This window comes from Onychostoma macrolepis, chromosome 15 (genome assembly GCF_012432095.1).
Source record: "Onychostoma macrolepis isolate SWU-2019 chromosome 15, ASM1243209v1, whole genome shotgun sequence".
Lineage (NCBI taxonomy): Eukaryota > Metazoa > Chordata > Actinopteri > Cypriniformes > Cyprinidae > Onychostoma > Onychostoma macrolepis.
Window position 1 is genome coordinate 24,074,308 of NC_081169.1, and position 26,504 is coordinate 24,100,811.

General features: G+C 36.7%; 1 protein-coding gene across 1 annotated transcript in view; it reads right to left on the reverse strand.

Moving 5' to 3' along the window:
* The window catches only part of nphs1 (NPHS1 adhesion molecule, nephrin), a 112,996-nt gene that overhangs the window by 34,593 nt on the left and 51,899 nt on the right, over positions 1-26,504 (reverse strand). Inside the window, exons 10-16 of the mRNA XM_058744640.1 lie at positions 15,953-16,075; positions 15,597-15,678; positions 13,266-13,369; positions 10,439-10,560; positions 3,373-3,544; positions 2,611-2,768; positions 4-145 (exon numbers count right to left, since the gene is read on the reverse strand). Coding sequence (XP_058600623.1) covers positions 4-145; positions 2,611-2,768; positions 3,373-3,544; positions 10,439-10,560; positions 13,266-13,369; positions 15,597-15,678; positions 15,953-16,075 — 903 coding nt within the window. The remainder of the gene's footprint in view (positions 1-3; positions 146-2,610; positions 2,769-3,372; positions 3,545-10,438; positions 10,561-13,265; positions 13,370-15,596; positions 15,679-15,952; positions 16,076-26,504) is intronic.

Genomic DNA, 26,504 nt, shown 5'->3' on the forward strand with positions numbered 1-26,504 from the left:
CACAGTAAACGATGAGCTCTTCAGAACAAACTCTAGAGTAGCGGGTGCCTTTGTTGAACGCCTCACAAGTCAGAGAAAGACCGTTGTCCTCGCGTGACACTTTATGCGTCAGGTTAGACATTGTCATCATTCCACCATTATCCCCCTGCAACACCAATATTTCATATAAGACCTTTCTCTTTTATTGAGCATAATATATGGTCTATGAAAAGGGCTATTATAAGGAATGTAAGTGCACTGTACACACAAGAATGGAAACATTAAATCATACTACCGTGATTTGCATCAAATGTTTAATCAGAGATACTGCAGTTCATGTGGTTTGATGATTAAATGCAAAGAAAATCATTTTGACAAAAGCGTTGGCATCCATTGTGGCTGTTATAATCTCACTAAATGCATGAACATATTTCAGTGAAGCAAACTTAGCAAAGCCACGCTTTTGAAATGTTTTTAATACATAGATTTCACATTAGTGACAGAAAATTACTATAAAAAACATCTTATTTCTACATGTCCTTCGGGGGAAGTACTGAAAAGGAGCCTTACCGTGATCATTTTCGTTATTTTAATTGCCAAAGTTTTTAATTCTGCTCTTTTTGCTAAGCTCTAATTGACACCTGCTTAGAGGGTTGGCCCTAGCTTCATGGTTAATTACAGCTAAACTAATACAAAAAAAAAAAAAAAAAAAAACAATCATATAAAGTAACACTGAGAGGAAATAAATAATTAACACCAGCATCTAAATGTAAGATCAGATGTAAAACACCTCCAAATGAACAAGGAGGGTTCTGAAAAGCGCCGAGCAGCCTCGGGTCGGCTTTTATTCACTTATGCTTCATTCAAATCAACCTCTGGAGAGGAAGAGTGGCAGATTAAAAAAAAAAAAAGAGAGAGACTCTAAAAGCCCCTGATCTCACAGAATATTGTGTAGTAACTAATAGAATCTAAAGTAAAAGCAAAGTCTTGATGGAGACTTTGATCACTCTCGGGTCAAGGCTCGCTGGCTTTATTTCGCACAATAATTGAGAATTATTCCTTTAATCAAACGCTACACCTCACGAAGCTTTTCCCTGGCGGTGGAGGTGTGGCTTGTGAGAGTGTTTAGATGGTAGTTTGCATTGTTGATGGACCTATCAAAAGCAAGATATAGAAAAGTGTCAAATAAAAAAAAAAAATGCTTCAAAGCAACTTATATTGTATGATGAACGAGTATGATGGGTGATGTTCTTTATCATAAAGGTACACTGAGCCACTTCCATTTGGGCCACTTCGTGTATTAAACATAATAAAATGTATTATATATAAATATTAAATAATTAAGATTAGTTTTAAAAATAATTCATTCATAATTTAACATTTTTTAAGAAGTAAATCTACTTCTTAAAATGAGTATTTACTCAAAAAGACAGTAAAAACAGTAATACTGTAAAATATTATCACTATTATTACAGTAACGTTACTATTTTCTATTTGAATATATATTACAGTGTAATTCCTGTTCCTGTGATGGCAAAGCTAAATTGTTAGCATCCATCTCTTTAGTGTCACATGATCTTTCAGAAATCATTCTTATATGCTGTTATGGCTGTCAAGAAATATTTCCTATTATTAAAACTGTGCTGCTTAATATTTTGTGGAAACAATGATGCATTTTAAAAGATCATTTTTATTTATTTATTTACATTTATTTGACATTTATTATTGATTTACACACACACACACACCAAATGTCCAAAATGTAAAATGTCCAAGCACATTTTACCAATTCCAAACCACATCAATCTTAATAACTATTAATTTTGCATTCAAATAATTTCTAAGTGATATATAATTGTCCATGAAGGCTGGAAGTGAAAAACTCCTTATATTTAGGTTTTTCTTTTACAGATAAAATGATCCAAAAAAGAGGTTTAACTCAGACCGAAAAGTCAAAAATCATTAAATCCCAATGAGAAATATTAAAAACTAATGCAATACAGAAACTGCAAAGTTAAGACATGACCATTGGACAGCAAAATGTTCATTGGGTCAGCAGGGTCAGAACTGCAACCTACCTGGAGTCTCCAGAATTACAAGGTGTCAGGTTCTCAGAGACTTTGCTTGGGTAAAAGATCCTAAAATATTACTTAATAAGAATAACATGCTGAAGTGTTGTGAAATACATGAAGACTAATTTTTTATAGGCTTTATGGACTGATAAGTTGAGAGTGACTATTGAAAGACAAGCACCACATCCTCGTGTACCACTTTTTGTAGAATTTTAAAAAGTGCGTGTGTGATCACTAGCAACCCTTAAAAAATATGACAATCATAGTTTATTGTATTGTTAACAATTGTTTTAATTCTTATTTTTACATTAGCCACCACTACCATATAAAGGACTTTTTCAAAACCGAAGAAGGCTTTTTACACAATATTAAGTTTATTAACCCTATATTATATAACCCTATATTAACCCTATATTACGTTTTATTTAACAGTTAGCCATTAAAAATAGTTTTATCATAAAAATTGGATTTTCATCAGAAGCTACGGAAGAGTATGTTAGAGTACTATGTGGAAGAGTTTCCACACCCTCAATCTTGGCTCTAAAGTTAGGTTGAATACCTCAGAGATGGTGACATCCGTTCTGTTGAGCTCCTTGAACCCGAGCCACCAGCGGATGTGGACCGGAGGATTACTAGAAGAAGTGTAACAGCACATATTGATCTCCTCTCCCTCGATGGCTTCAAATGTACCCAGTAACTTCACCTTGGCTGGCTCAACTGTGAGGAAAAGTGAATACCACAAGAGAAAGAGAAGCAAGATAAATGGACAGTCAGCAGATCCTTCCAGCAAATTGTTTAAACATGCTAGTCATGCCACAAAGGATTTGAGGCCATTAAGAAATGTTCTCAAGAACCTCTCACAGTTCTGAAATAATGATCTAGCTGATCAGTGAAATGGTGAGTGAAGTGTCTAGAGAAATCTTCTAATAACACCCAACTGAAATCAGTATTTGTGTGCTCTAGGATATATTCTCAATAAGTCGTATGCGGCAATGAATGTAGATTTGAGATAAGAAAGGGTTGTTTGACATTGGAATTTGTTGTGACAAGACCATCATGAACCATCCTCTGTTAATGAAAGATTACAGAAACTGCAAGTAGCAGCAAGTATTGACCTGATTTACTTGTCAGCCATGATACAGCCATGTGTAATTGGCTTATGGTAAGTGACAGTGTGTCATGAAAGATCAAGCTTTTGTTTTAAGGCTATTTTAAAACAAAACTAGCAACAAGAGGCTTGTGCCCTTCTTAGAAGTTTGATGAGTTTTTGAGCAGACGATTTTTCAAGATTATTAGCTATAATGTGTTCTGGACTACTCACAAAGAACGGTGAGAGTGCGAGTGAGGGACATTGGTGAACGAGACACTTGGTTGACGCTCTCGCACTGCAGCACAGCATGATTGTCCTCTGGCTTCACCTCCATTTTCAACACACTACTGGAGCGACGTGACACAACGTCTTCCTCCCAGCTAGTGGACAGGACTTCTCCATTCTGAAAAAGAAAAGTGATGACACAGATAGATGGACAGACAAATGAATGGATAGACAGACAGCTGGACAGACATATGCATAGACATAAGCATAGACACAGACAGACAAACATACAGACGATATACAAACAGACACATGAACAAATATATAGACAGACAGACAGACAGACAGACAGACAGACAGACAGATAGACAGATAGATAGATAGATAGATAGATAGATAGATAGATAGATAGATAGATAGATAGATAGATAGATAGATAGATAGATAGATAGATAGATAGATATAAATACAGACAGACAGATAGAGAGACAGACAGGCAGATAGAGAGACAAACAAACAGACAGTTAGATAGACAGACAGTTAGATAGACAGACAGACAGACAGACAGACAGACAGACAGACAGACAGACAGACAGACAGACAGACAGACAGATAGATAGATAGATAGATAGATAGATAGATAGATAGATAGATAGATGCAAACTTTACTTCTAGAAAAAGACATCTGTGTCTGAGATCAGTCATCCAGTCAACAGTGTTGCAGACGCTAACATTTGCATTAGCTGAAAATTATTAGAGATGTCAGGACTGACACATTTTATCAAAGTAAACTGAGAGTCTCCACTGTGAGTCTGTCTGCGGGACACTACATGAATTGAAAAGCAGATTCGGCGGTCTAGACTTCACTTGCAAATGATTTAAAGCTTGACATCTTCTCTCTGTCTCTAAACACAGACGTTTAATAAAGTTCTTGGTTGCAGCTCTCAGCTTTCCCCTAGGCTTGCTGAGTTTAGTCATTCACTCAAGCACACACACACCCCAAAACTACTAAATAAATGAGTGAATTAAAAAATACATTTATCATAGTTTCTTAATGTCCTATTTAAGAGAAAAATTTACACAAGGGCAGTCCACTTAACATTACCCGAGAGCCACTCTCAGAGTGTCTTTAAGAAATGTTGAATGGCCTTTATAAAAGCACTGCTTTTGTTCATTCTGTGCTCTCAGCATAGTCTCTTTGTGAACATATGCACACTGTTATCTTGAGTTAGTCCTCCGTCACAGTCTCAGCAGAATTTTCAGTGGCACTGAAGCTTTGCATCACATTTATTAAGCTGTTTGAGATGCCAATGCTTCATAATTTCTGAGGTTGAGAAAATTTAAAGAATATAACAACCAGTGGTGCACCTGCCAGATTCCACCTAGCTTCAAATTACTTTAGCAACCTACATTCCACTGTGACCTTACTTTGGCATTCCATTCATGGTAATTGGCCTGCAAAGCATTTTGGTAAACAGCTCTCACATGGTTGAATATTGCAGCCCATAATTTTTCATCTGACAGCTACCTGCTTAACGTAACATTTGGACCAATTTATATAAGTGGCACTTTCCATGAATGCAGTACACTTTGGTGTCCTGTTACTTTTCAGAGGCACAAATCCTATGTTTTTAGTTTGTGAACTATCACATATGCTAGATAAACTAAAAAAATGATCCTAATATCCCCTACCTAAAAAGTAATGATTTTGGCTTCTCCCACCTCAGAGGTCTTGGCCTTCACAATTGTATTATAACAACAATTATAGCAACAATTAAAACAACATACCATAATCAATAATTATTAATAATTAGTTTAATATATCTGTTAAATATTCAATGTATTGTTATTTATACAACCTTGAATCTGATTGGCTGACCAGAGTGTTGATATAAGAGTCCAACAGAACTCAACGCCTCACCTCGGCCAGATCTTCTGGAATTTACCACTGGCTCTGATGTCTATATAGTGGTTAAACATGAGATATATTTAGTTTGGGGTAAATCTAACGGGCAGTCTTTGGTCTCATTAATCTATTATTTGTTCCAGAACAAATAGTTTTCGCAAAATCTCCTCATGTTTATGTAACTTAAATGTTGTATATCAGAGCACTGCCTTTGTACTTTTGACTGATTTGCCTAGCAACTTTTATGATGGCTGTTGTTGTTGTTTATTAAATATTATTATTCAACAAATAATATTTTATATAAATAATAGTAGTATTTAGTATTAGGAAACTGTGTGTGTGTGTGTGTTTGTGATGGTGATTTTAGTTACATTGTTCCGCCATTAGATAGTGACAAGAGAATTGTTTACGAATCAGCAGCAAAGACTTTTAAATTGACAAATACTAAAGCACAGTTTTTAACAAGGAAGTTATTTTGTCTTTCAAAACTAGCTTGTAGGCAGCCAACAAATCCACCGAACAGTGCTGTCATCAGAAATCACCCTTAACAGATGAAAGGATAGTACAAGCCTATCAGACATTCAAACTAATGTTTTATTGTGAATATGAGATTGAGCTGAAGAATGAATGCTGTATCATATGCAGGTAATCACGATCACTCAGTCAATCTCTCTCTCATAATACTCTACTACACATAATACACTGCTTTTAATACAGTAATGCAGTAAGCTTTTAATGAAGCAACTCAACGTTCCTTCGTTACTAGTTCTAAAGTGACTTTTCGAATTAGTAGTTCTTAGTAGTAGTAGAAGTAGTTCTACACAAAAAAAGGACTTTAAAGACACTTCATTGTTATTTTTTTATGTATTTACACACTCGTGCGGTCAAACCATTGTATAAACGCAATATCACATGAGTTGACATGAGATATGGCTGTATATCAGCACACTGTGATTACCTGCGGCCTCGTGCCTATGGCCGAATCATATAAATGAATAAATGTATGTATATATATATATATATATATATATAAAATTGTTATAACTATACATGCATACATACATAACAATAACTCATGTCCAACATAAAAATGTCATATTTCTTAAAATGATATAAGAAACAACATAATTTGGACTCTTTATAAAGCAAATGAATGAAAAACTTAAATTAATTCTATCTTTAAAAAAAAAAAATGTAACTAGCAACCATTTCTTTTTTAGCAAAAAAATAAAAATAGAATTAATTAATGTGTTCATTCATCGAGAGTTTTACAATAAGGTTTAATTTGTTTCTATTAGTTAACTATTACTTGACATTAAGTACCTATGAAAAATACTTCTAAAGCATTTATTAATTTTAGTAAATTGTATTATCAACATTTATCAATACATTATTAAAATCAAAAGTTGTATCTTTAGTATTACTTAATGGACCTGATTAAAAAAGAACTAACAAAGAACAGTTACAGTGGGGCAAAAAAGTATTTAGTCAGCCACCAATTGTGCAAGTTCTCCCACTTAAAAAGATGAGAGAGGTCTGTAATTTTCGTCATAGGTATACCTCAACTATGAGAGACAATATGAGGGAAAAAAAATCAGAAAATCACATTGTAGGATTTTTAAATAATTTATTTGCAAATTATGGTGGAAAATAAGTATTTGGTCAATAACAAAATTTCATCTCAATACTTTGTTATATACCCTTTGTTGGCAATGACAGAGGTCAAACGTTTTCTGTAAGTCTTCACAAGGTTTTCACACACTGTTGCTGGTATTTTGGTCCATTCCTCCATGCAGATCTCCTCTAGAGCAGTAATGTTTTGGGGCTGTCGCTGGGCAACACGGACTTTCAACTCCCTCCAAAGATTTTCGATGGGGTTGAGATCTGGAGACTGGCTAGGCCACTCCAGGACCTTGAAATTCTTCTTACGAAGCCACTCCTTCGTTGCTCGGGTGGTGTGTTTGGGATCACTGTCATGCTGAAAGGCCCAGCCACGTTTCATCTTCAATGCCCTTGCTGATGGAAGGAGGTTTTCACTCAAAATCTCACGATACATGGCCCCATTCTTTCTTTCGTTTACACGGATCTGTCGTCCTGGTCCCTTTGCAGAAAAACAGCCCCGAAGCATGATGTTTCCACCCCCATGCTTCACAGTAGGTATGGTGTTCTTTGGATGCAACTCAGCATTCTTTCTCCTCCAAACACGACAAGTTGAGTTTTTACCAAAAAGTTCTATTTTGGTTTCATCTGACCATATGACATTCTCCCAATCCTCTTCTGGATCATCCAAATGCTCTCTAGCAAACTTCAGACGGGCCCGGACATGTACTGGCTTAAGCAGGGGGACACGTCTGGCACTGCAGGATTTGAGGCCTTTGTTACTTTGGTCCCAGCTCTCTGCAGGTCATTCACTAGGTCCCCCTGTGTGGTTCTGGGATTTTTGCTCACAGTTCTTGTGATCATTTTGACCCCACGGGGTGAGATCTTGCGTGGAGCCCCAGATCGAGGGAGATTATCAGTGGTCTTGTATGTCTTCCATTTTTTAATAATTGCTCCTGCAGTTGATTTCTTCACACCAAGCTGCTTACCTATTGCAGATTCAGTCTTCCCAGCCTGGTGCAGGTCTACAATTTTGTTTCTGGGGTCCTTTGACAGCTCTTTGGTCTTGGCCATGGTGGAGTTTGGAGTTGGACTGTTTGAGGTTGTGGACAGGTGTCTTTTATACTGATAACAAGTTAAAACAGATGACATTAATACAGGTAACGAGTGGAGGACAGAGGAGCCTCTTAAAGAAGAAGTTACAGGTCTGTGAGAGCCAGAAATCTTGCTTGTTTGTAGGTGACCAAATACTTATTTTACCGAGGAATTTACCAATTAATTCTTTAAAAATCCTACAATGTGATTTTCTCGATTTTTTTTCCTCATTTTGTCTCTCATAGTTGAGGTATACCTATGATGAAAATTACAGGCCTCTCTCATCTTTTTAAGTGGGAGAACTTGCACAATTGGTGGCTGACTAAATACTTTTTTGCCACACTGTATGGTTGTATTAAATGTAGGGTATCAGAGTGAATCAGACAATTTAAGATTTGATCAAGAACATGGTTGAAACACGAGGAGCCGAATTCCACAAAGAGGCCCAACACAACATGGATGATCGTAAATCAGATCCTAGCACCAGCCAGTCTGAAGCAAGCCAAACTAACTAGCAGCTTTGAGCAGCTCACAGCATTGAAACAAAAGAACACATTGATAATTCCAACTCAGGAAGGAGTTTGTCAAATTTGGGGCAAATAACCAAGATTAATGGTCAAAGAGATGCACAGCATGACCACCACATGTAAATCCATGAAATTATGAGCTAAAGACTTCCTCAGATTGACTTCCACCAACTAGCAGACAAAGACCAGACTGAGATTCCTTCAAAACCCTTCTGACCTTTGGTTTTCCCAAAACATGTCGTCACATTCACAGAATGGCACAGAAACTGCCTACACATGTAGATACACCAAAATCATCTTAAAAGGACTTATGAGCAACTAATCATTTCTATGCATAACTCCATATTATTTATGTAACCCACACATTTGACTATCATGTCCTAATCACTTATTGTGTATGTATTTTGAATAACTATTGAATAGATTATAGGATTATATTAATGTTGGGTATGCATGAGTTTGTATTTTCACGTTTTAAACATTTCTATCAATCAGTACTTTGTAAAATGTATTATATTCTTGTTACAGAAATCATGCCCAAATTATACTCTGCAAGAGCGGGAAAATTCGGACCATGTGACTGATAAGATAATATGTTGATTTATGTATTGGGAGGAGAAACATAGCAACACCCCGAGCTAAGACAATGTCTAATTGGTCAAGACACCATTTGAGATGTGTCCAACAGCCCGGTTTAAAAATTCAGGACACCATCAAATCATGCTTTTAGTCATTGCTTTTTTGCTTTGTACTTTTAGCCATGCTTTTAACTTTTAGCTTTTAGTCATTGCTTTTTGCATTAGAGCTCTTAGCCATGCTTTTTGCCATCACTTTTTGCGTTCTTCGAGCGCTGTTCCAGCATGCTTCGGCCTGCACGCCCGCTGCTACTTAACTACGATGAGAGGAAAAACCATCTAGTCTCGTTACATCCCTTTTATTCTTTTACTTCAGTTTCTTTTCTTTTCCGTTGAGAGTTTCATGTTCTGAGTTCAGTTTGCTGCAATGCCGTGTCTCCGAGTTCACTTCGAGTCTGTGACCGCCTCAAAACTTCAACCAGCACACAACTCCACATCTTCAGCCAACGCCCAACCATTGGCTTCTCAAGACGTCACTTCAAACGACAACTGGACTTCCAGCCAATCAACAAGCTTGGGAAACCCCCTTTCTGCAGCAACAACAACAACAAAGGGAACCCCCTACGCAGGCAATGCAAGTACCTCCAGATTCTAGCGGAACTGGTGCATTTAATATTTAGTTAATAGTATAATTTAATAGTAATAATTTAAATAATTAAGTGATTGATGGTTGTTCAGGTCTATGCAATTGCACATATTGCTATTACCTTGGGATTTCACATTTTCACTCTCCTAAACTTGTTCTTTCCTCACTTTTTCTCTTTTCTGCAACCTGTGTGAATGTGTGAGTTTATGTGTTAGATTAGTTTTACATGTCTTAGATTTATCCAATAAAATCTTTTTAATATTGAAAAGATAAGTATCTTGTGTTTTGTGCTTACAAGTTAATGTCTTAAACTGCGAGTTGATGTTATACGGCTCGTTCAATGAATCGCTGGCCGACTCAGTAATCAGCCGTAGAACAGCGCTTAAGTTCAAATTCCCTATAAAACTATAATCGATTCCCTTTGAACTAAATTGACCTGTTTCCCTTACAAAATGTTAGCAAAAATCAATAAATACTGCAACAAAATGTACTGCTATTAGTTAGTTAGTTAATAGTTAATGCATTAACTCATGGGACCTTTTTGTAAAGTGTTACTAATGAAACACATTTTTTTTTACATTTTTGAGATAAAAGTTTAATCAATTACTATAAATCAAACTCAAGTTCTTTTTTCGTAACCTCTTCAAATAAAGGAAGAGGCCAAGTAATTATTCCGGGAAAAAGAAAAGGGCAACCGAGAATGAATTTCTCATGTTTCTCTCACCTTAGTCCAATGCAGAGTGGCCAGTGGGTTGCCCCCGTACGACATGCACACCACCCTGAGAAAGGAACCAGCTTTGACCTCTTCATTTTCTAATCCCATGATCACCGGAGCCTGCGGGGGAACTGAATGAAGCGAATGAAGGGTTACGACATCAATAGACAGACGTTTGAATCATTCACATGCATCGCAGCATGGCTCACGAGATTATGAAGAAGAAATGAATAGAGGAACAGTTCATGTGCGAGAAGGAGGGAAAATATTATTTAAACAAAAGATCTCGCCTTTGTTCTGTGAAGACGGGCATCTTTTCATGTTAGAGCCAGTCATGAGAGATGAAGTGGAGGAAGAAGAAGAAAGACCGAGGTAGAAGTTTGAGCATCACAGCGTCAGGAAGAGCACGACTCTATTTTAGTCCCGTACAACATTGTTAAATCGAGGACATTTAACGCCAGTGCAGTGGGAAGACATCACTTGTCCCTTTGATGAAACCATTAAGTATAAAGTGCGACCCACACACTGGCACCAGTCCATAAACCAAAATAACAGATGTTTAAACCGTAATAAGGCAATGTGGAACATGAATAAATTACAGTGGGGCTGCTGAATAATACATTTGCCATAAAATAAATTATGGGGCTGGGCCGCTCTTTGTTATTGCCCCAATCAGTTTGGAAGCGGGCACGATGGACGGATGAGAGTCTGCCATGACAAAGTGCCGTCTTGCTCACAATCTGCTGCAGATGAAAATGGGCAGTGGAAAGTTGGATTTGATGGGCCAGGCATGCTGAGTAAGACAGCGTTGCTGGCCATCGGTTCTGCTACATTAGCACTTATTGCACTGGCTGGGCGGTAATGGAACCATGAGCTGGGGTGAGGGAATTGGGGGGGGCAGTGTTTTAAAGCATAAATTTAGTGAGCAGAAAAAATGTGATTGGCATTTCGGTGGAAGCTTATGCCTGTGAAATGCATCATATCACATGGAATTTAAAACGTGCATTAGGCTGCATAGGATTTCAAAGCTCACCCATAACAGATAAGCTTACATAACATGGAAAAAGTATGAGATAAAACATTATGCTCTAAACTGATTTGAAAGGACTTTGGTGTTTCTTGTTTAAAGTCAACATAAACCATAAATCAACCCTACTCGGTAAAAGATGACAACCTGCAATTGATACCTTAAAGGGATAGTTCACCAAAAACGTTTGCACAAAAGAAGATATTATGAAATGGGGTGATGAATCCCATTTACAGAACTTTTAATTGTATTCACAAAAATATTTTTTATGTTTTTTATTGCGTTCTCCCAATAATCTTTGTGTTCACAAACATTTGTGTTTTCTAGCAAAATTATTGCATTTTCCCGAGAATCTTTGCGTTCACACACAAAACATTTGCGTTTTATAGCAAAAGTATACACAATTCTCCCAAGAATCTTTGCGTTCACTCACAAAACATTTGTTTTCTAGCAAAAGTATTGCATTCTCCCGAGAATCTTTGCGTTCACTCACAAAACATTTTGATTTCTAGCAAAAGTATTGCTTTCTCCCGAGAATCTTTGCATTCTCTCATAAAACAGTTGCGTTTTCTAGCAAAAATATTGCACTCTCCCAAGAAACTTTGCATTGTATCTCAAAACATTTGTGTTTTCTAGCTAAAGTATTGCTTTCTCCCAAGAATCTTTGCATTACTCATAAAACATTTGCGTTTTCTAGTAAAAATATTGCACTCTCCCAAGAAACTTTGCATTGTATCTCAAAATATTTGCGTTTTCTAGCAAAAGTATTGCTTTCTCCCCCGAACCTTTGCGTTCACTCACAAATATTTGCGTTTTCTATAGAAAAAGTATTGCATTCTTCTGTGAAACTTTGCATCGTCTCTCAAAACATTTACATTGTCTTGCAAAAGTATTGCGTTCTCCTGATAAAGTCTGCATTCTCTAGCAAAACATTTGATGTTTACTCACAAAAAATACTGCATTCTCCAAAGAAACGTTGCGCTTGCTAGCAAAACATTTGCACTCTCTCGCCAAAATATTACGCTTCCCTGACAAACTTTGCATTCTCTCGCAAAACTTTGTGTTCCCTTACAAAAAAATTGTATCCGTGCTAGAAACGTTGTGTTTGTTCGTAAACCATTTGTGTTCCTCTGAGAAACTCCGCATTTTTTTGTTTTGTTTTAACCATTTACCATATACAAATGAGAAAATTATTTCATTTTTGGGTGAACTATGATTTTAAGGAGTTATTTCCATCTGATCCAACCTTTAAATATTATTTTGTTGGTGTAACCTAATGTATTAGATGTTAAACATCATTATTGACTTGAATAACAGTCAAATACAAAATCATTTTTTCTCATCAAATATTTTGTTTCACTAGAAAATAAGTCACATTGTGGAAATAAAATGGCAGACAGTGCTTCATGTTGACTTTAGTGGTTCAGGGTGTACTCCTGGTACTTGGTAAGTGTTATCATCGCAGATTGAAGGGCAATTTTTTTTTCATAGTGAAAGGAGTATTACTTGACAGGAAAAGGGCCCAATTGACTACGAGTCACTCAGCTGTGGCCATGAACTCAACTCATAACTGTGTGAGAAAATCTATGATTTGAATTCAAAGTCATGCTGATTTTCATTATTTACAGTATGTGCTCCATTTAATTAAACTCTGCTTGACCTGAGATTTCACATACCAAATCCACTAGCTCTTCACATCATGCACAAAAAAAACAACAACAACTCATCACCATTAATGACTCATTATTTGGAGTAATTAATTGTAAACACATTCACTGTGAATTTAAGTCACAATTGCAGGGTTCTTACAGTATACGCTCATGGTCATGCGAGTCTCAAGAGCTTGAGGAGCAGCAGGGTTCTTCGCTCGACATGTCAGCTGCCGTGCGTTGTCTGAACTGTGTGCCCTGATGCTGTAAAGAGAGAGCAGGGTTGACTTGCGTTAATGCGTTTCACACTGTGCCACTCTCTCATCCTCAATGTTGCCACAATTACCCACAAACCCACTGAGCTCATAACTTTACTCCATTTGCCAGCCTGGAGCACTGCCAGCGTACACTTAACTTCACCTGGCCTCCAAGATTTGATTTGTCAGCAATACCTTATTCAAGAGCGCAGCAAAAGTGAAATGCACAAGATATTCTGAAAAAAACTCCACATGGATTTCAGGATTTTCTAAACATTTATGAGGCTGCAAAATCTGGGTCAGCATAGGTAATTGTGTTGCATGTAAAGTTAAAGAAAGATTTTAATAAAGATAACATGTAGTTTTACAGTATATCACTATTGAAATGAGATACTGGTATGGAAGACTCTACAATTGAAGAAATCAATTCCATTGTCATTTCACACATCATTCCAACTGGTATGATTCTCTTTCCTTTGTAAGACACAAAAGCAGACGTTAGGCAGAACGTTCATTTGCCTAACGTCCAGGCTTCTCATTTGCATACATTAAAAGTGAATGAATACTGAGGATTTCAAGTTCCAAATATGAAAAAAAGCACCACGAAGTGACACTTTGGGGCTATATTTCAAGTCTTCAGAAGCCATATGACAGCTTTGCATGTGGAAAGTATGGAAATTTAGGTCATAACTCTTTCCCCTCTACTGTAGCTCTCAAATCTTACAATAGTTATAAAGTTACAATATATAAAAATCGGGAGCGTTTCCACTGAGGAGGCAAGGGAGGGAGTATCTCCTCACAAAATTGGATGAGGAAAAAAAAGGTAAAAGGTAAAGTTTTACTTTTAAGGTAAAGTTACAGTGGGAGTCACCGTCTCTCATCTCCTCTGAGCCCATTGAGTTTTAACAGATCCCCTTAAAGCATGCAGTGAATTTGGTGGGGGGGGTAACTGAGAATGAATGGGGGAAAGTCACTTGTCTACATCGTGATATGATTGGAGATGACTGGTTATAATCGGCTATGCTTGGTTCATGCAGTAAATCCAGCTTCTTGTGTTTGTGTGCGTTCTGTGTTTGCAAATCAGTTTGAATTAATAATATAATGGCATTAATAGGAATACTAATGAAAAAGTAATTAAACAACTCACAGAATCAAACTTCAAATGGTCTGAAAACATGATCTGTGGGGTTTTTGAGTGAGCAATCAGCTTGTTGAAATTAAAGGTACATCTCTGCATCGGTGAACAGTGTTTACCAAGCTCTGATGACCGATGATCCGAAAATAAGTTTATTATTAAAAAGAACAGCTGAACATCAGTTCATAAAATTGTTTTAATAAAATATATTGTTTACAATACAAATAACAATATATTTGTTACTGCCTTGAGTTATTATTTTGGAATAAATGTAAAATGCTTTAATGGCTTTAATAAATACTGTAGAATAGCCTATTAATTACATTATTAATGTAAAAATACAATATATATTTTTATTCTGGTAGTGTAATAATTGTTTATTTAACCGAGAAAATGTGTCAGGGATATGAATTTACATTTAATTAAAAAAAAAAGAAAAAGTGAGGACTCATTTCAGAACACCACTGCGTGCCACTGATATATAAAATTTAGAAATTTCTGAATAAAATCTTTCCCTAGTGATTAAAAGCAGGGCTGTCCAGCTAAATGCACATAAATGTCTAAGTAAAAAGTAAAAAAAAAAAAATCTGCTGGCAGTTCCTCACCTTTAAAATAATATTTTGAATTGAATGCAATCAAGAATGAGATTTGGGAGCTGCGCTGAAAAACAAAAAAAAAAAGCCTAGATCTTCTGCTATGTCTGATGGTCTCCTGCTGTGTTTCACAGAGGAAATGAAAACATACAGGTTTGGAATGACATGAAGGTGGATAAATGTGAGATTTTTGGGATAACTGTTCCTTGAAATATTACTTGAATAACCCAAGGCCTATTGTCCTATCACTAAACTAAAAACTGTTTTCACTCACTGGGCTTGTTGGAGTAATAAAAATGAAAAACAAAAATGAAAAGTTTTTCAAAAGGCCTTCTGAAATCTCTTCCAACATTTTTGCCTTTGCCTTTATATACAATATATAAAACATGACCTTAGTTATTTTAAAGAAGACAAATTGTGAAGGACATACAATGAAAGCTACAGTAGTGCCAAGAATTCAACTCCAAGGAACCTTCTGTACCTTCATTGTTTGCACACAGACTTACACGACTTCAGCATGAGTGTTCAGAAGCTTATCCTGGGAGCCTGACATTGTGAAAGAATCAGTCTCCGTCAGCTCCTCTCCATCTGAGAAAGAAAAAAGAAGACGAGAGAAAAAAAACACAACACAGAAGTTATGGAGTCAGTAGGCTGCCTCGGGGTACTTCTTGCCAAGGGATGGCGTGACACAAACTTAGTAAATGAATCATGAAGTCTCTTGGTTTGAGTTTACAGCCACTGCTTTGAAAGCTCCCAGTGAGAGTTTTCATCTTTCGGCGTTGTGTATCTACAGTGTAATTCGCTCATAAGAGCCCCGCTTAATGGACTTCATAAAGAGACAAACTCTTAAGCGACGGCGTACCTCTGAACATGGTGATTTCTGCAGGAGGTTTTGCATCAGGAGCGATGCAGGTCACCGTGTATTCGTCTCCCTCCACCCACGGCTCATCAGACTCCAGCTGGATGTACGGCTGTGAGGGCGGGACTTAGACAAGAGAGAGAGTGTGGAGAAGGTGAGGAGAGATTAACCGGCAGGGGATTGTCACAATATATTATTTTATTGCAAGCTGTGAACTCATTTGGTGTCTGGTTGAAGAGATATTTCAGAGCTTTACAACACACACACACAGAGACATGAGCACACACATACACTTGTGTTTCTGAGCTTCGGAGCGAGCTACTTTGCAGACAAAATTGATGAAATGGCCACACAAGTAAGCTAAATTTGAAGGGTTTTGGCTCTATAGTGGAAAATTATTGGGGTCAGTACATTCAACACACTCATTCGTATGTGAAAAATTATTTAAAAAATAATGTGATTTAAAAACAATTATTCTTGCTTGCTCCCTGACCTGTACATAAATTTCATAATAAAAAATGTATGGATAAATCAATACTTTATTTAAATGAATACTTTTATTCTGCAAGGATGCGTTAAATTGATCAAAAGTGGCACTAAAGACATGTATACTGTTACAAAATGTATACATTTCAAATAAATGCTGTTCTTTTTAACTTTCCATTAGTTTCTTCAGATTTCTGAAGCATAATGAAAAAAAATACATTTTAAATATATTACAATAGAAACAGTTACTTCATTTGTAATAATATTTTAACATTATTTCTATATTTTTGATCAAATGAATGCTGCTTTGGTGAGCATAAGAGCCATTTTTCAAAAATATATTTTAAAAAAATCACTTTGCTCTATAATAATAATAATGTGAAGTATTTAAATTAAATTTATTTGGGAGCTTCTCTGAGCAAATATTAATTTATGCAATTCATTGTAATAAGACCAATGAATTTATCACCGTATCATGTAATACATTTTATTTTAAATAAATAAAGTTTATTTTAAATCTAATGAACAGGTTTGACTACTTTAGTAATTTCCATGAGTACAAATCTTAATGTTTAAGCATATAATGATATTCTAGGGAGTTGTGTGCTTCTAATTTTAAAGCAACAGTTTGGACAGGACCCTTTTCTATTCTAACATGACAATGCCTCTGTGTATAAGGCAAGGTTCAAAAAGAAATGATTGATTTAGTCAGTGTGGAAGAACTTGACAGGTCTGCAGAAAGCCAAGTCCTAATCCCAGCTGAACACCTCTGCTGTGATTTTAAATGCAGATCTTGAGCCAAAAACTCTTTACCAAACACCAATGACTTGTACATACACTATATGGACAAAAGTATTGGCACACCCCCTTCTTTAGAACAGAAAAGGGCACTTCCAAAATTGTGGCAACAAAGATGGAAACATAATTCATGTATATAAAAATTGTATTTCCATCTCTGTTTCAACGGTTTTGGAAGTGTCTAAAATGACTGTACCCATATGTACAAGTCATTGGTGTTTGGTAAAGAGTTTTTGGCTCAAGGTCTGCATTTAAAATCACAGCAGAGGTGTTCAGCTGGGATTAGGACTTGGCTTTCTGCAGACCTGTCAAGTTCTTCCACACTGACTAAATCAATCATTTCTTTTTGAACCTTGCCTTATACACAGAGGCATTGTCATGTTAGAATAGAAAAGGGTCCTGTCCAAACTGTTGCTTTAAAATTAGAAGCACACAACTCCCTAGAATATCATTATATGCTTAAACATTAAGATTTGTACTCATGGAAATTACTAAAGTAGTCAACCTGTTCATTAGAAGGGGGTGACCCAATACTTTTGGCAATATAGTGTGTATATATATATATGTGTATGTGTGTGTGTGTGTGTGTGTGTATGTATATATATGTTTGTGTGTGTGTGTATATATATATATATATATATATATATATATATATATATATGCATACATATGCAAAACAAAATACGCTCAAATTCCCTTTAGGGGAAAATTAAACTAGTGATGGTTAGTAAAGTTGACTCTGCACATTAAACCGGGATAGGACAAATTTAATCAGTGAAAACATTACATATTTCATTGGTAAGGGTAGAGTCAGCATTTGGTTTACACCGTGTCCTGACCAAAGCAATAAACACTATTTCATTAATGTTAAGCGGATTCACACTGACAGCGCTTTGCAGCAACAAAGCAAGCAGAAGTCATTCATTTTCCATGAGGGCTGGCGATCTGAGGCTGCATTAGCCTGAGAGATGAAGTTAAGCAAAGTTCAACTTAATGCAAATGCACAATGACACAATGCAGAGATTGCCAGTGGGAGCGCAGATATGCTTTTTAGCATGTTGCTATGTGGCTGCTTAGGCATTATAGAGTCTACTTTCAAATCTTTATTCTCTGATACTCTCCAGATATGGCTTTTGTCCATCCTTCAGTGTAAATCTAACAGATTTAGACCCGTTTTATCATCTGCGAGGAAAAAAAATGCAAGTCTGAGGGCGTCGAATAGTAATAACTTCCCTCTTTTCAGTGTTCCACTTTAAGACTTATCGTTCATATCAATATGTCCAGCTAATAGTGAACTATATAAATACATATATTTTGCTTTCCATAAAAATATTAAGCAGCACATGTGTTTTCTTTACTGATAATAATAATAAGATTTCTTGAGCAGCAAATCAACATATTAGAATGATTTCTGAAGGATCATGTGACAATGAAGACTGGTAATTAATTCTGAAAATACAGTTTGAATCACAGGAATAAATTACATTTTAAAATGTATTTAAAAAGCAAACCGTTATTTCAAGATGTAATACTATTTCATAATATATTTATTTTTTACAGTATTTTTATCAAATAAATGCAGCCTTGGTGAGCATGAGAAACTTCTTTAAAAAACAAAAAAAGAAAGCAAACAACTATAACTTTGCAGTTTGCTCTATGCAAATTAACCACATTTGTTATTATTCATTGGATATAATGCATGAATTAATAAATCATACAGATTATGTAAAATATGTATCCACTTAAGTTCATCCACTGGCCCAACATATAAAAAAAGCCTTTGCCATCTTTCCTGGTTTATTTGCTGTTTGCTTTGTTATTTGTTATGGCTATTTTTACTGACTTTTCCCCCCTTAAACTCACATTACTACTTTATAACTGCACTAAGATGTAGACAATAAAAACAGATATTATGGATCCAATTTATCGTAATTGTTTAATGTTTGGAAACGAATAGGAAAACAATACATTTTAGATGACTGAAATAGTACTGCACTGTGTTGTCTGCAGTGGTTCTGTGGATCTTTATATGCTATATGACAATTTAGGGCCATTTTCCCATAAGATCTAACTTCGGGCCACATAAACCCCTGCAAGCGGTTATTTAAGATCTTCACAAAGGGCCTCACAGTGTTCCTTGGTTGCTTTCTATCAGAGCACTTTCTGTTTCCCTGGCCTCAGCACGACACTGCAGAAGCGCACCATCTCATTATCAATTGAAACGCCTGTGTGAATCACAGACGGATGATGAAGCGCGGCCCCTGCGCTGTCGACAAGCCTGTGGAAATGCACTAAATGCTAATCTAGCATAGCGCTCTGCTTATAGGGAAAAAAGTAAAAGAGCAGCAGCAACAGTGCTGCAAATCACCTCCAGCAGAAGAGACGCGCACGCCACCGATCAAAGCGCTCCCTCTCACCTCTTCTCTGCGCAACTTTCCCCTGCATCGCTCGGGGCTACAGAGCTCTTCCCGGCACTTTTGACGAGGGAGAGTGAAAATCAGTTTTTGTGCGCTGTTCAAACGAATCGAACTCAAATGTGGCACTGTCCAGGTTTACCCTGGTAGCAGAGTTTACCCACTGTGAGCTCGATATTGGATGGAAAAGTGTGAAACGGGATCATTTTTGGTTGTACAATGTATAAGGAAAATCATAAAATCCTGCTTATGAGCTCAGGAAGCACTTTAGCATTTAAAAACCTAGACGGTGCAAAACCAAAAAGCTGAACTATTAAAAGGGAAAAATGCAACAGTTAAAATATGGACCAAAAGAAAAAAACATATTGAGTGAACGGTGCATTAAACTCTTAACTTGCACAATAAATTCTGACAGCTTTAACAGCAACATCTTACATGAAAATAGCATTATGATTAAACAATTAAAATTTCAATTAACTATAAAAATGTTTATATGTACTTGATACTTATTGTTTATATGCACTTGAGATAACGGTTTGTTTCTGTTTCTCTATAAAATAAAATTATTCTAATATAAATAATAATAATAAAAAAAACATTTATATGTAATTTTTTTTTAAAAACATCTAAAAACATAAATCTATATACAAAAAAAAAACAAAAAAAAAACACATATGAAAAATGAAAATTCAATATTCACTGCATTAGCATTCATTCATTCATTCATTCATAAAAATATAAAATTATTTAAAAAAATTCACTTTCTATATAGTATTATATATTTTTTTGCATTTTATGATTTTAAAAAAATATTTTTTTTTCTAATAAATAAATAAGTCACAGTCACTGTAAGTCACGGTCAAAAAAGATAATTTGTGATAAGCAAAAACTAATGCTCATTTTTTTTTGGCTTGGTGCTTGATATATAGCAAAGCTTAAAAAAAAAAAAAAAAACTACCTACAACAACATCAGCAAAAAACAATGGCAATGCCAAGGTAGCCTGTAAAAACAAAGTTGTTTCATTACAGTGATGTTATATTTACAATATAATAGACAGATCATTTCTTGACCTAACCAACTGTTTACCCTTCTCAGTCACATAACATAACTTCATAAAGTCAAAGGTAAAAAAGATTTTTTCCTTCGAAGCACAAGACCTTTCACAAATTCTCAAATTATGCTGGGTGACATGATCATCAGTTTTTCTTAAAGGGGCAACGTTTCATAACCAATACAATATCAAATCCCTGATTTCACTACGGAAAAACCCTAACAAATAAACCGAAGTAATACCTAGTGAGGATAGACACATGGTAATGAGCCTCAGTGATGTTGTTCAGGTTGCCAGTTGCTCCCTGGAGTTTGTAGGCACTAGGGGGCGTTATTGCTGTGTGCAGCTCGGCGGTGAGGAGCGAGGGGCTTCACACCGAGACAGATGGGGCAAGGCTTGGGCTTCAAACTGATTTAAAGGAAGCAATTGGAGCTGTGTGGACACTGATGGCTGAGGAGAGCACTGCAGAGCAGCCCGCTTAGATAATGAGATGCATTTGTTTTCTCTTCTCCTCTGCTCTCCCTCTCTTTTTAACTGCTCACAATTTCCTCTCGCTGTCTCTCTTTCTCAGCCTCACGCCATCGCCCCCTCGCTCTCTCTCATTCTCTGCAGATGAAGCCAGGCTCATCACTTGTTGTGCTAGAGAAGACATTGTTCAGGCACATAGATTTCCCAGTAAAGACTGATGGTGTGCTCACAGAGCAGGCAAGCAGGTAGAGTGACTCTCTCTCTCCTCTCTATGCGTGTCTTTCACTTCATCCCTCATTCTTGCTCACTCAACTTTTGGCTCAGTGCTCGATATATAGCAAAGCTAAAAAAGCCAAAAGGTGCTTCCCACAACAACAACAGTAAAAAAACAACAGCAATGCCAAGGTAGGCTGTAAAAACAAAGGCGTTTCATCACAGTGATGTCATATTTACAATCTAATAGATCTACTGTTTCTTGACCTAAACTACTGCTGCTAAAATAATTGCCCTTCTCAGTCACATAAGAGACTATACCGACTAATAGGACAGTGAAAAGTGATTATAAACAGATTTCACTGTAAAAAATTGATTTGTGATTTGAAAGGTAAAAAACTGTAAAAATGCTACAGTAAAAACCTGTTAAATGGTTAACAGTAAGTCCCCCTAATATATACAGTGAAAAACTGTAATAGACATTTCAGGCAATTTTATGGTGAAATACAGTTTTTGGAAGTGAAAAAGAATGTAAAATTTACAGGGGAAAAAAAACGTAAATTGACGTTCCCAGAATTCCCCGTGTTGCATTTCAAATTGGATGTTTTTTTCTCATCTATGAAATAACTGTTTCTTCTTAGTTTTTTACTTACCAGTTGTTTAACCCAATTACAGTTTGATTGAGATCAACTGGAATGCACAATTAAAAAACTTGATTTTTGAAAATTGTTAAAAACGGAGTTATCTGTTTTTGCAAATGAACTCTCTCTCTCTCTCTCTCTATATATATATACAGTGGGGCAAAAAAGTATTTAGTCAGCCACCAATTGTGCAAGTTCTCCCACTTAAAAAGATGAGAGAGGCCTGTAATTTTCATCATAGGTATACCTCAACTATGAGAGACAAAATGAAAATCACATTTTAGGATTTTTAAAGAATTTATTTGCAAATTATGGTGGAAAATAAGTATTTGGTCAATAACAAAATTTCATCTCAATATTTTGTTATATACCCTTTGTTGGCAATGACAGAGGTCAAACGTTTTCTGTAAATCTTCACAAGGTTTTCACACACTGTTGCTGGTATTTTGGCCCATTCCTCCATGCAGATCTCCTAGAGCAGTAATGTTTTGGGGATGTCGCTGGGGATGTCCACTCCAGGACCTTGAAATGCTTCTTACGAAGCCACTCCTTCGTTGCCTGGGCGGTGTGTTTGGGATCATTGTCATGCTGAAAGACCCAGCCACGTTTCATCTTCAATGCCCTTGCTGATGGAAGGAGGTTTTCACTCAAAATCTCACGATACATGGCCCCATTCATTCTTTCGTTTACACGGATCAGTCGTCCTGGTCCCTTTGCAGAAAAACAGCCCCAAACCATGATGTTTCCACCCCCATGCTTCACAGTAGGTATGGTGTTCTTTGGATGCAACTCAGCATTCTTTCTCCTCCAAACACGACAAGTTGAGTTTTTACATGTGACCATATGACATTCTCCCAATCCTCTTCTGGATCAACCAAATGCTCTCTAGCAAACTTCAGACGGGCTGGACATGTACTGGCTTAAGCAGGGGGACACGTCTGGCACTGCAGGATTTGAGTCCCTGGCGGCGCAGTGTGTTACTGATGGTAGCCTTTGTTACTTTGGTCCCAGCTCTCTGCAGGTCATTCACTAGGTCCCCCCATGTGGTTCTGGGATTTTTGCTCACAGTTCTTGTGATCATTTTGACCCCACGGGGTGAGATCTTGCGAGGAGCCCCAGATCGAGGGAGATTATCAGTGGTCTTGTATGTCTTCCATTTTCTAATATTTGCTCCCACAGTTGATTTCTTCACACCAAGCTGCTTACCTATTGCAGATTCAGTCTTCCCAGCCTGGTGCAGGTCTACAATTTTGTTTCTGGTGTCCTTTGACAGCTCTTTGGTCTTGGCCATGGTGGAGTTTGGAGTTGGACTGTTTGAGGTTGTGGACAGGTGTCTTTTATACTGATAACGAGTTCAAACAGATGCCATTAATACAGGTAACGAGTGGAGGACAGAGGAGCCTCTTAAAGAAGAAGTTACAGGTCTGTGAGAGCCAGAAATCTTGCTTGTTTGTAGGTGACCAAATGCTTAATTTACCGAGGAATTTACCAATTAATTCTTTAAAAATCCTACAGTGATTTTCTGGATTTTTTTTTCTCATTTTTTCTCTCATAGTTGAAGTATACCTATGATGAAAATTACAGGCCTCTCTCATCTTTTTAAGTGGGAGAACTTGCACAATTGGTGGCTGACTAAATACTTTTTTGCCCCACTGTATATATATATATACATATACATATACATACACACACACACACACACACACACACACACAGGGTGCAATTTGTGAAAATAGCAGAGGGGGTGCTTTTGAAAATGTTTTTCTGGTGTTATGTCATGAAATGTTTTTAATGCAACGGAAACTGTATTTAACGTGATCGCATTTTAATAATAACACTGAAAGTTAGGCCTTTTAATTGTAATGATTTAATTTCCACGGTTATTCAAACAACGAATAAATTATATAGAGAAAACGAGCAAAGAACACAGTATCAACGGAGCTTTTTGACACTCCGAATCTGTTGAACCATTGCGTTGCGTGCTCCAACCGGATCGTGTATGGCGAATCATTTGATGCTGATTGCCTGACAACATTCTAAGATGCAATTACTTCACAATTATTCAAAATTGTATTCTTTTTAAAAATGTATGTTAGTTGGGCTAGTTTTATTTTTTGTAAAATCAACATCGGTTATGAGAATTATAATATATTAATGTTATCAAAAATGTTGATATCATAACCTTATTCAAAGCAAAAATAACTATACCGTAATTATTTTGTGATATATATCTTTATCATGAAATAAAATCACTCATATTGTGATATAAGATTTTGACCATATTTGAAGAGGTTAATATTAAATAAAATTAAAATGTTTATGTGTGTGTATATCAGCTGACTGTCTGATGACATTCTAATGAGTGCAATTATTTGTATAAAAATAAAAAATAAAAAATAAAATAATAAACTAACTGAAACCTACGCACACACACACAGAACTATGCATTCATGGCATATTTTAATTAATATTAACCTCTTCCAGTAGGTAACATTCAGATCACCCTAGCAATGCCCTAGCAACCATCCAGAAGACTCTCACAACTGTTTTGTACCAGCAGGCAACACCATCGAATGGGACTTGATTTTTCTCCATTGGGAATTGAATAGATCATTGGATCGTTTGTTAGTTGCTGCAATCTAATGTGAGTGACAGCTTGAAGGAGGGATTACTGTCCTACACGTCACCAGTGAAGAAATGTCTTTGCACAGGCGAGGGGATGTTAATGTTTCTGATTAAAGATTACGAAGGCATGTGATAAAAAAAAAAAGCACACAGATTATGATGCACATGGTGCACAATTTATTTACAATAGACTGCAATATTCCATTAAAAAATGGTCAATTTTGATTTCATAGTGACTTTAAGAAAATATAAAAACTGAGTAGTTATTACTGTCAACTTTAATATAATTTAACTCATCCATCTCGAGTCTGATGTCATGGACAACTGCTGTAACAACAAATTTAAATTACAAGGCCTCTCAGCCTGTTTTCAGAAACAACAAGGGGTCCGATGACTGGAACGAGGGGTCTCTAGGCCCCTGGTCATTTGAACACCATCCAGTTACCTCATTCTTCCTCTTTTCCTTTCTGCTGCAGTCGAGCTACGGTAGAAAGCAGGTGTGTGTGTGTGTGTTTAGCAGCCTGCTCTTTGTGACCGGAGAGAAGGGATGATGAGAGAAGGAAAGGATGTGTGTGTGTGTGTGTGTGTGAGGGGGGGGGGATTATGTCTGTGTTACTGGCAGCATTGGGAGCCAGAGCATGACAGTCAATGGTTAGTCAGGCAAAGATTATGACCTCAGAAAAGCCCACCTGAGTCACCCACCGTACTTCCTGCGACCTCTCCTCCCGAGACAAATGCATGCTCACATGCACAGAGCAAATAAAAACCCAGACATGCACAAGTACATGTTCGCATGCACAAGAACAGAGATATGAACACACACGAGCGCTCAGGCAGGAAACATCGAGCTGTGAAATTTGATTCATTAGACAAATGCAGATGGATGGACAGATAAGGAAGATAAGAGGCTCATTAGCGCAGACAGATGAACAAACCCTCTCGGTTCCTCTCTCACATACTCATCAATAAACATATAAACATGCAAATGTTTTCCTCCAAACCGATACGCACATGCAAAAGCCAAGTGAATGAAAAGATAGTCAAAAGGCAATCATTTTATCACAGCCGCTTTTCGTGCACAAAGACACATTTCCTGGAGAAATAAACAAAAACAGCTCCCTCCCACATGGACTTCTAGATCAGTCACATTCATTTACACATTACATGTGTAAATGAATGTTGACGCAGTTTGGTTATCGAGATGAATCTGCAACAACAGTGATGTTTACTTAAAGGTGCACTCAGTAATTGTTCCCTCATTAAAAAGTTTCACACATAACGGAATGAAGAATGCTTCAGAAAAATATGGTTAAATTGTGTACAGCAGGGTTTCTCAATAGGCGGCCCGCAGCATCAGAAAGCGTGTCTACACCGGACGCGAGCGGCGCGACGCAACAAAATACAATATAACTTATTATAATCAGTGCTGTCTACACTGGATGCGGCGCAGCGCGGCGCGACAAAATTTATGACGTACTGACACAAAGTTCAAATGATTTGCAATGCTTTGCCATGTTCAGGGTAGATACTATGTGACAGCAAAAACATGGCGAGTGTGAAGAAAAGAAAAGTGGACACAGAAAATAGATGATTCAAATGTGAATGGACTGAACAGTTTTGAGTGAGTGAGTGAGTGAGTGAGTGCCAATTTAGTCAAAGTGGCAGACATGGCGAGATCACATGACCAGCCAAACCCTTGAATTTGGATTGAATTAAGGAAGCAAACATTATGCAGAATTGCAATTCAAACAAAAGTGCAAAACTGAAGTAGAATTAAAATGAAATTCATATGACTGTAATTTTAACCAACTTTAACCCAAAACGAATGTAAATGCTGACAGACAGATAGACAGACAGA